Source organism: Plectropomus leopardus, chromosome 13, assembly GCF_026936395.1.
Source record: "Plectropomus leopardus strain MGB_pleo_1.0 chromosome 13, ASM2693639v1, whole genome shotgun sequence".
Lineage (NCBI taxonomy): Eukaryota > Metazoa > Chordata > Actinopteri > Perciformes > Serranidae > Plectropomus > Plectropomus leopardus.
The window spans coordinates 22,085,626-22,097,244 of record NC_142188.1 but is presented as its reverse complement, the minus strand read 5'-3'; the positions used below and the strand labels follow the sequence as shown (position 1 = coordinate 22,097,244).

The 11,619-nt window shown below is 38.5% G+C and overlaps 1 protein-coding gene across 1 annotated transcript; it reads left to right on the top strand.

Moving 5' to 3' along the window:
- Positions 1-2,527: 2,527 nt before the first annotated feature.
- lhcgr (luteinizing hormone/choriogonadotropin receptor) lies at positions 2,528-11,517 on the top strand. The gene is made up of 11 exons (XM_042501584.2): positions 2,528-2,794; positions 4,501-4,572; positions 5,373-5,447; positions 5,529-5,603; positions 5,860-5,934; positions 6,040-6,117; positions 6,216-6,284; positions 6,385-6,459; positions 6,871-7,056; positions 7,343-7,411; positions 8,632-11,517. The coding sequence occupies exons 1-11, from the start codon at positions 2,622-2,624 to the stop codon at positions 9,851-9,853; spliced, it is 2,169 nt and encodes a 722-aa protein (XP_042357518.2). The 5' UTR covers positions 2,528-2,621; the 3' UTR covers positions 9,854-11,517.
- Positions 11,518-11,619: the final 102 nt, after the last annotated feature.

Genomic DNA, 11,619 nt, shown 5'->3' with positions numbered 1-11,619 from the left:
TGGTTTTTCTTTACACATTTGGCCATATTTATATATTTCTGAAACTTTACATTCGTGTATACATTAGAATTTAGCATAATGCATACATTTCGATATTTCTACATACTTTACATACTCAGGACATGATATATATTTTACTTATATTTTATTCTTAATATTTGTCACAGCCTACTACTGTTAAACTTTGAAGAATAATACCTCTATTTGATTTTTATACTTTACATCCTACTTTTATGTTTATAATTCTGATTCTTATTACAAAATTTGATTTAAAGTAGCTAGGAGTTAAGAAAAAAAAATAAACAAACCTTCAAAAAAAGTATATTCATTGAGAAAAAACACCAAACCAAAAGCCTGACCAGGCAATGATTTATAACTTGCATCAGTGGCCTTATTTATTTGTTTGTTTGTTTTCGCCCATTGACTTGTTTCACATATATTTAAATTACTTCATACATTACCACTTTGTTATGCCCCCTCCTTGTTGCTGCTTTTCTGTTGCTTTGTCTCCATCTATTGGAAGTATAACAACAAGACAAGAAACAGTTTTCATTGTCAGTACAGTGTCTACTTGGCCGTGGCCTCCTGTCATGACCATGCTTGGTAGTTTTACTATCTTATCTTGTGCTGAACAGAGAGTGTTTTGACTATTTGCATGCATAATGGTAGCTTCAGCTAAGACACGCAAAAGTGCCTGGGTTTCAAATATAATTAGTTTAATGGATTTTTTAGGGGGGAAATTAAAAATTGTACAATGTTAAAAATTAATTAGTTCATTAATTTATTTTACATTTTTACTGATATTGATCTGACTATTTTTTAATGTTTATGTCTAACATGCTGAATTTTAACTGTCTACTATATCAGTCTATTGTTAAATGACACAACAATTTTTAAATGCTTTGTTTTAACCTCAGGTTTTCATCAGTCATGTAGTGCCATATTTTCAATTTTAGAATTGAGCCTTTCAGCATTATACCTGTTAGAACATTATGCTGTGTGTCAAGGCTATATAATGTTGCCTTTATCAACAACATACTGGTAACCGGCGCCAAACAAGACACAGTTATGTGAAGTGTTTGACTCTGGGTCACAGTGTCCTCCTGGGGGACTTGGTCATTGACTTGGCTCTTCATGTGTATGCCAGAAGTAATCTTCATTTTAATTGTCCTTAAATGCACAGCAATTACAGACACAAGAGTTAGCAAACATAATCAAAAGGAAAGGGTGGCACCGAAAACACAACAAATACAATTTATTCTGACAGTCCTCTTCAGTAAAGGGGGATTGAAAATCACAAGTTCTGTTAGCCTTAAATGTTTGCTGTGCAGACATGAACAGCAACCACATCAGATTATTAAAATTGAGCATCTAACAGCTGGTGCATTTGCAGAAAATATGAAGCAATATCTGTAAATACATTAACAAAATGGAAAACATCCATTCTCAGACACAACAGTGAGATAATCCTTCTAACTTTTATAAACATGCACAGTGTATATTAGACACCCTGAAGACTGTGGTCGCCTTATCTGTCACCTTAGGAGTTGTCCATGAGGGTGTCTAGTTCTTGAGTTCGAATTAATTCATACTAAACAACAGTAATAAAAAGTGGAAAAAATAAATATTTAGAAGTTGTTAGAGAACACATTAACACCCAAAGACATAGCCTTGGTGTTTCAAGGAATAATAGCAATAGTGAAACTAAAGTCAATAGATACCAGCATGTGTGGGATATGCAAATATTTAGCCTTTGGGTTTTGTACTTAAAGGGTTTCCAGTAAAAGTAAAAATGATGCTCCTCATGTCCATGTGTAGAAGTGTCCTTGGGCAGGAAACTGAACACATTGCTCTGATGTCCAGACCAGCACCTTTGCAAAGGTAACTCCCTGACATCGGTGTGTGTATGAATGCATGAGAGGAAAACTGTGAGGCACTTTGGATAAAAGTGCAATTAACATTTAATGGCTTAATGATCCCTCGCCTTAGGTGATTGTTTTTTAGATGCAGCACAGCTGGAGGAGGACATTATTTCACCGTTTTCCTCAAGTTAAGGTCAGTCGGGTTTTAGTAAACCTTTTACTCATGCATGCAACGGCTAAGTGTCCAATTAAGGTTCTGATTCCAATTAAATCATAATCAATATGACAAGTTCCAGTGAAGATAAGGATGTCCAGCTGATCCAAAGTTTTTACAAGCAGATGTGCTCCATGGGAATGCGTAAATTTCAGGATAATCTCACAGATGTGTCCCATCTTAAAACCCCTATGCACTCTGAACTGAAACTCTGTTGATTTAAGTCTGATTTAATATTTATGTTTATATTTTTTATACTGAAAAGAAATATACCACAAATATTCAACTACAAATGACAAAAAAAGACTGACTTTGTGTAACTGACTGGTTTTCACATTGTTGTGAATACAACATAACGCTATTACCACAAAGCTCTTGATAGGGGGTCGAGTTTCAAGAGGCTGAGATTCTTCTCTCCACGACTATCTGCTTCAGATGCAGTAAACGAGACTTCAAGGCAGGGCCATATATCTAAACGTGCAGCATTCATTGAGAGGACATCCCGGCTCCTGTGTGGTCGGACGTTTTTTTCAGACAGCACAACGATGTGGACGTCGCTACCAGTGCTCTCGTTTCTGTCTGTTTTGTTCTTGTATGGATGCAAGTGCGCTTCGGGGTTCGCCTGTCCGAGGATCTGCCGCTGTTTCTCCAACACAATCAGATGTAACAATGTGACAGAAGGGTCAGTTCAGACGACGGGCCACAGAGATAAAAGACTGTAAGTTCACACCACTGACATGGATTCACAAATCTGGTAACGACTGCAGGGTGGTGCGTGCGTAATGTGAAAAATTTATGATGATTGAAGCTGTTAATTGTCAGTTTTTTCTTTGTTTCTGCATTTGGAACAATAATCATGTCACATTAAATTCATTTCTATCTGTCTCTTTATGCAACTAAGTCATTTGATAAAGCTACTACCAAGATTATTCCGTGCGTATTTACGCACGGAGCCAGGATCCAGCCGAAACGCGCTGGCTTGGCTACTTGAAATGCACTTAAATTTGGATACAGTGATACAAAAGTGACGATTGCAGATTTAACTTCTTCCCATATTTGTTAGATTATGTTTAAGTTTATTGTGATGTATCCGCTTTTGTCCTCGCCTTTATGCAAGGACAGCACAAGTTATTAAGGATCCAAATCACTCTGTCATACGTACTCCAACAAGCACTGACTGTGGATAATGTGTCGGAACATCCTCAGAACATTTCTTCGAAATTTAAAACAAAGACGTTTGTCTAGTGGCACAGTGTTGGCGCTGTAATAATAACTCCAAAGGCAGTTTACCGCCCATAAAGCAAATCCTGATGTCAGTTTTATGGTCAGATTGAGTAAGAAATATCGAGTGCAGCCTTTGATCACCCCCCTTCCATTAGTATAATGGCAAGTATTTTGGCGGAGATACCTTACTGACAATATGTTTTACAATATATTTCTTTGTATTGCGTTTCTATCCATAAAATCATTTGGAACACAATAATTATGCAGCATAAATGTAGTTTAAAACCATTTAACATGCAACTTTTTTTCTGCCAACACACTGGAAAAGCTCTCCAAAGAGCTTGAGACATAATTTGTTTGTCATCATGTCATATGAAACATCAATGGTGCTGAAGACAAATGGGGGCTGCTTTATTTATCCAAGAGGAAGCATCCGAGTGCTCTGTCATTATGGATGTATATAGGCCTACTATACAGTCTAAATTATATTAATGGAAGTTGCTTGGGCAGTGCAGTAACAGTTAATCTTGTTCTGTACATGTACACCTTTCATAATAACAGTAATAGCACTGAAATACAATAGACAGAGCTACAGTATATTGCAGACTGAAGGACATCAGCTTCTGAGTAATGTTGATATTTCCCATTTCATACCTTACCTCATTTAGCAAAAGTGCCACAGCACATCACACTCTGTTGTTGGGAAACAGAGGGCTCTGCATGTTTGCAGCTTAATTACTGGTGAAGAAAATGTCAAGCTGATCTCACACGGTCAAGTGCATCTTTTCAGTCTGTGGGGTTTCTGAGCATCAGGGCTCAGTTTTCAAGTTTAGCAGACAGCCGTGAGCCTTGAAGGTGGGGAATCTTGACCTCTCCTCTGCAAAATCACAGAACCTTGAGTCACTCCTGATAAGTGTCCATAAACACCAAGGCCAGCAGCTTCATGCATGAGTCAAAGGACACCAGCATTCCCTACACTCCAGGAACTTTGAAATTTGTCAAATTGACAGTATATTGAAGTGATTTCATTATTCTATCATATTCACTGAACATGTAACACTAGTTGGAGTCAAAAGGGGATGAAGTGAAAGACATGATGATGGGTTAGATAAAACATTTACTGCATGCCTCACAGACAGTATGAAATATGAGAACACAGCTTAAACACAGACAAAGTGTGTCTCCCTTTACTTTTTTCAGGTTTCTCTATCACTTGTCATTGCAAACAATTTCCAGCCATTCTTTCGAGAGTTTGAAAAGAGTCCAGAGGATGTAAGTACATTTTGTCATATAACTGCAAGGAAAGTTCATGCATCACAAATGTTTCCAGTTTTCATTTTGTAATTTTCTCCTCAGTATTTATTGAAACAAATGTTGACATTATACATTTCTGCAAATCACCGATACATTACATTTGTACATTTCATGTAGCATATATATATATATATTTTATTTCAATTAAAATTTGATGTTGTGACAGTGCTGTGGTTAAAGTTTGGCTAGGTTTAGGCACAAAAAACATTGGTTATGGGGTGCCCAGTGGCTCGCCGCAGCTGCCAAGGGTTTGAATATGACTTGTGGCTCTTTGCTGCATGTCACCCCTGTATTCAGTCAACTTAATTTAAGGAGTAACATTTTAAATAGTCAACTTTGCAGTGAATTTGCGATGATTGGACAAAATTGCAAAGTCGCACACAATTCAGTGGGATTGGCTGAATTTGCTTTAAAGCAAATACATAAAGGCATTGCCACTGCTCTCTATATACACACTTTATTTATTATATGTGATGTTTTATCCTTTTTTTAAAAAAATATGGACCCTGAGTGTGGAATAAAGGACTGATTGATTGATATACCATAAGAGTAAGAATAGGGCTATGCATATTGTTATGTAAAATGATATTATCCCCAACTTTGTATCATTTTTTTGGCTTCATCTCATGAACAAATCTGGGCAAAGATTACATTTCAGTGTATGATCAATGAGTTTTTTCTTGATCTGTCTTTTCCTTCAGTGTCACATATGTGTTCTTTGGATGAATTCAACTGCTTTGTTTCTGCTCTAAACTCAGTGAGATTGCTCAGAGTGTAACCCTGGAAACCATTGAGGCATTAGCTTTTAATAACCTTCTCAACCTCTCTGAAATGTAAGTCTTTTTTTGTGGTTATTTGAGTCATTAAAAGTCATGATTACTGTAGTGGAATTTAAGCTTTATATTGCTTTGCAGCTCAATCCAGAACACCAGGAGTCTGATGCATATTGCCAGAAGGACATTTACCAACCTTCCAAAACTACATTACTTGTAAGACACTTAAATATATGTGAGGTCTATTTAAATTCCTATGTAAATAAAACACATTTAAATCCTTCAGCAAAAAAATAAGCCTATTTAAATCTGACACCAGACATATACTAACTTATATTGCAATGATACTGATACCAGTCAATCATTTTTCCACTGTATTAAATACTGCTAAGAAGCAATTGATTTGCATTTGGTTTACATTAAAAGTTACAAAACATATAACACAATGACACATTTTCTTTTGCATTAACAGGAGCATCTCAAATACTGGGATAACAGTTTTTCCTGACATTACATCCATCAATTCTCTTGAATCAGAGTTTATCCTGTAAGTACATCTGTTGCAAAGGTTTTAGAGACTTATGGCAAATGCAAACAAAAAGCACCATGAACACATTGCATTGCATTGCTATTAACATTCACGCTTTTACAGGGATATCTGTGACAACCTGTACCTACTGGAAATACCTCCAAATGCTTTCACTGGAATGACAAAAGAATACATCACAATGTAAGTGATGCAAGAAATTTCTTTCAATTGCATTACTCTGTGTGTTAGTTGGAAACGAATGTGTCTCACCTTAATTCGAATCTTCTGACTGATTGCAGGAACCTGTACAACAACGGCATCAGAGAAATACACGACCATGCCTTCAACGGGTCAAAGATAGATAAGCTGTATATTCCCACATTTACTTTTTTTAGTAACTGACTGATGAAGTGTGTTTTCTCATAGTGTTCAGCATTTACCTCATTACCCTATGTTTTATAATTTCAGGGTATTAAAGAATAATCGAAACCTCAGAGTGATCCACAGAGATGCTTTCAAAGGAGCCACGGGCCCTGGGGTCTTGTAAGTGATATTGTAAAACTGCCTGAGAGTCACTTAATGCAACATTTATTTGCTTGAATTTATTTTGGGGCAGCAGGGGGAAGAGGATGTTTGGCAAAGTGACAGTTTAAATTGTAGGCTAGCTTTTTATGTCTCGATAGATTAATTGCTTGAATTCTTTGTTGAGACTCGAGAGATGGTAAACAAGATAAGGCCTTATGCCATACAATTCTGAGTAGCTTTTCTTTCTGTCGCTGAGAAAAACGACACATACTTCCAAGATTTGCAACGTACTAGTATAATAACAAGTGGGAGAGAGGGTGATTTTGATTGACTCTATGCTCTGAGGCAGCGCACATCCAGCAGCACAATGGTCACAAAGAGGCCCTCACACCCCCACGCTGTCATATTGTTGTCTGTGTTCTCTCACAGGGATGTGTCTGCGACAGCTCTCGCAATGTTACCACCGCAGGGACTGGAGTCAGTTTTGGTGCTGTTCGCTCAGTCAGCGTACGCCTTAAAGAGCCTGCCTCCTCTGCAGGGACTGTGGAGCCTGAGAGAGGCCCATCTCACCTACAACAGTCACTGCTGTGCACTGCTGAGCTGGAACACCCACAGGTGACTTACAACATGCATTTTACAGATCGATCAACAGTAAGCTCTGCCACACACTGCTGTTCAGTGTACACCAAAAGTAAAAAAGTAAAATTGTATTCCAAGAACTTACTAACTTGCGTATTACAGTTTTTAAAAAAAACAATACTGGACAAAAAAACCCCACAATATACAATATATGTATTCCATAGATGTTTGTGAGTGTCTGATATGTGTTATCCAGTGCTAATCAGGTGTTATTACAGCAACGATGGTGACATTGTTTGATGGTTTCCTTCCTTCTCTCCAGGGACTTTCCTGTTAATCCTGCATGGAATAATGGCTCTTCTTACTGTGATAAGGGTGACCCATCAGCAAGGTAAAACATTGTTAGGCTGTGGACTCGAGTCAAATAACTTGGACTTGAGTCAGACTCAAATAACAAATTTGATAACATAGACTCAACTTGACATATAAAAAAGACTTGAACTTTAACAACAGTGAATTGTGACTTTACTCAGACTGTAGTCTTTTGATTTGGTAATACTTGACATGACTATGTAGTGGCTTGGGTTGGCGCAGGTCACCGCTGCAATCTGATTGGCCACCCCAAGTGTCATTCCATTATGATTGGTTATCTACCCAGTCAGTTTTAACAATTTGACAAGTAAACTATTATTATTTACTATTATTACTATTATCTATTATCTATTTACCAGTGCAATTCAGTCTTAAACCTGAGAGGCAGTAGTAATGTGCCAGAGTAGTGTCTAGCCTGACTAATATAATACACATAAATTGATACACCTGTTGACAAGTATGTTCACACAGGCTCATTTATTTGAATTTGTTGGCACTTTATTTTTTTTTTTTTTGGCACTTTATACTTGCTATTGTACTATTTACCTTCGAGGAACTATTTATTTATTAAAATATGGAAGTTTTTTTACATTTGTGTGGTGTCACTCTGTTGTGTTGTGACTGATAGGTCTATTTATCTTTTAAACTAAACTATAAACAGAAATGCAAGAGACTGCAATGTTAGTAATAAAGTAGGTATGGGTAGTGGGGACAAAAATGGTAAATCAAAGCTATGCCAAAGCATGTGCCCACAGCAGCGCTAATACTTCAGACCACCTGTCAGAGCCCCACTTGGGCCACCCTTATAAAAAAAGTCTGGACGTGCCACTGAACGTTAATTTAACAGCAAAGTAACTTTTAACTTTTTAACAAATAAAAACAGATGTTAAAAGACATTCATGATTTTTATCAAATGAACACATTACCGTGTTGTTGAAATGGTATTGCATTTGGTAAAGAGCGTATTTGTTTAGCACTCCAGACCCAAACTTTAGGACTTGGGAGCTGACTCTGGATTTGTCAGTCTTGGCTTGTGACTTGACACTGCTTTTATGAGCACCTTTGATTTAAAATGACAAGCCACTTTGTATGTCATGTTTTTTAAGACTGCAATTGAAAGATGCTTCAGCTAAAAAAAAAAAAACACCAACAACAACAAAGAAAAAAAACACTTTGGCCTCTAAATTCTTAAGTTTATGACGAACTAACCCAAACTATTTTCTCACCTTGTTTCCTCAGGGTTCAGCAGGTGATTGGAGGCTCAACAGACACAACTCTCGTCATGGATGTTCCAGTTTTCTCAAACGCTGATCTGTTCATGGAGGATGAAAACTTTGGAAACTTGAATTTTCACTACCCAGAACTGGACTTCTGTCAGACCCAACCGACTCTGGTTTGTACTCCTGAAGCTGATGCCTTTAATCCCTGTGAGGACATTGCGGGCTTCAGCTTTCTCAGAGTTGCCATTTGGTTCATCAACATCCTGGCCATCACAGGTAACCTGACGGTGCTCCTGGTCTTCTTCACCAGCCGTACCAAGCTGACGGTGCCTCGCTTCCTCATGTGTCACCTGGCATTTGCAGACCTTTGCATTGGGATCTACCTTCTGATGATAGCCACGGTAGACCTGCGCACACATGGTCACTACAGTCAGCATGCTATTGAATGGCAGACTGGGCCTGGCTGTAGTGCTGCAGGCTTCTTGTCTGTGTTTGGTGGCGAGCTGTCAGTCTACACGCTTTGCAGCATCACCCTGGAGCGCTGGCATACCATCGCCAACGCTCTGCAGGTAGAGCGTCGTCTGGTTCTCACTCAGGCAGCGAGTATAATGGCAGTTGGATGGCTCATCTGTCTGGGGTTGGGGATGCTGCCCCTGGTTGGCGTGAGCAGTTACTCCAAAGTCAGCATGTGCTTACCCATGGACATAGAAACACCTTTGGCTCAGGCCTTCATCATAATCATCCTGCTCTTCAACGTGGCTGCCTTCATTGTCGTGTGTGTTTGTTATGTGCTGATCTATCTGGCTGTGAAGAACCCTGAGATCCCTGGAAGAAGTGCTGACACCAAGACTGCCAAGCGCATGGCCGTGCTCATCTTCACTGATTTCCTCTGCATGGCCCCCATCTCCTTCTTTGCCATCTCGGCTGCGTTCAAGGTTCCCCTCATCACGGTCACCAACTCCAAGATCCTGCTGGTCCTCTTCTTCCCCATCAACTCCTGTGCCAATCCCTTTCTCTACGCTATCTTCACCAAGGCTTTCAGGAAGGACGCGTATCAGCTCATGAGTGCAATGGGCTGCTGTAAAAACAAGGCCAATGTTTATCGTATGAAGGCCTACTGCTGTGAGGATACAATCAAGAAAAACTCTGGACCCAATAATAAAGCATCCCGCACAGGAACAAGGCTTGATGACATGCCACAGCACAGCCATCACCTAAAAGAGGAGGGGGAGCTCACCTGAAGAGAAGAGATGCAAAACTCTTGTAGACAGTTAATAGGACAATAGGACGAGAGAAACTGAGAAATATAACTCATGCTGGATTTGGTGGAAATTATTTACTGATGTATAAAATCATATTATTAAGTAATCGCTGACAATTCCTATGAATCTAAAGGAGATCGGGCAAATCTCTGCTGTAGCATTGCAGTCTTTTTCTCCATCCCACTAAATCCGCCTCCTTGACAAGATACATGGTTCTAACAAGAAAAGCATAACTCACAGTATTTATTATGGCCTCTATTCGGTTAAGTGTCCCAGTAAGTCATACCACCTGTAACTGGTGACCTGGGCTGGAGAATGTAGTGGAGCCATCATTCAAGACATTAGCTTCACTTGCAGTTTTCCTACTTGTCAGCATGGGTGGATTATGAGACAACAGGTCCCTGGGCACAGGTATCCAAAAGGCCCCACCACCTCTCTTATTTAGGGGAAAGACACACAGACTCTGTGCTGGATTTACATCTCTTTGGAGCCATTAGGCATGCTTGTGTAGTTCTATGGCTCTTTGGGACAACTTTGCATCTTTTTTGATCCTTTTGTGTATCTCTGTTGTCATTTTGTGTCTCTTTGCCATTGTTTTGTGTCTCTTTTGCAGTCATTAGTGTCTCTCTATAGTTGTTTTGTCTATTTTTGTAGTTATTTTGTGTCTCTTCACAGTTCCTTTACATCTCTTTGCGGTCTATTTGTGTCTCTTTGTGGTCATTTTGTGTGTCCTTGTGTTTGGTTTGTGTCTCTTTGTGGTCATTTTGTTCCTCGTAGTGGTCAGTATGTGTTCATTTGAGAGACATTTTGCAGGTGAAGGCCAAGGGGGCACCTTGACACTTTGGGGCCCTGGTCCTGTGTGCAGTAGGCCTGTTTGGTAATCCATCCATGCTTGTCACATGTCCAAATGTCACCTGGGAAAAGGCCTACGGCAAGGTGGACATCAGTAACTATAAGTCTGCACAAATATGCTGCAGAAAAACTAATAAAATGGGCCGTCATTGTTTTTTTTATTTATTTTATTTTAATTTTTATTTTCAATCTCAGCATTTAAATGGATAAGCTAATGGAACAAAATGTCCTGAAAGTGCCTCAGAAGAAATGTTCAATTTCTTCTAATAACATATAATTTCATGATGAGTGAAATCTCCAGAACAACTACTAAATAGAAATCCTCTCTGATTACTTTCATCTCCAAGTGATTGTTATTATTAATATGGAATCCAAATCATGGCAACCTCTCACAGTGAATCTCAATCCTGTTATAAATTCCTAAATTCCTGAAACACAAATGAGGTAGTCTGAATGTCTAAAATGAAAATTGTTGATATTAGAATGTTGTATAGCCTATTTGACCACATGGTGGCGTGATTGAGCAAACAACTTCAGTATGCCACCAGGGTCTGTTGTTTATCTTAAAGATTTTTTGACATCGAGTTATTGATAGTAAAATATCTAATATACAGTGCTATTCCATTTGTTATTATAGGCTACAAACATGCGCATAATGCTTGTTATCAGATAATATAGTTATATCCACAAGGCAATCTTTTTTCTGTCTTATTAAAGAGAATAAGAAAAAATAAATATAAGGAAAAATAAAAATGCATAAACTGTAACTTTTTTTAAAAAAAAAAAAACTTTTGTTGTCTTCATCTGCTGTTTCACTGCAATATTTTGTTTGTTTTCAGCATTTTGCTGCATTTCCACACTAAGCCCCGCCCTCTCGGGATCCCTCCCGTGAC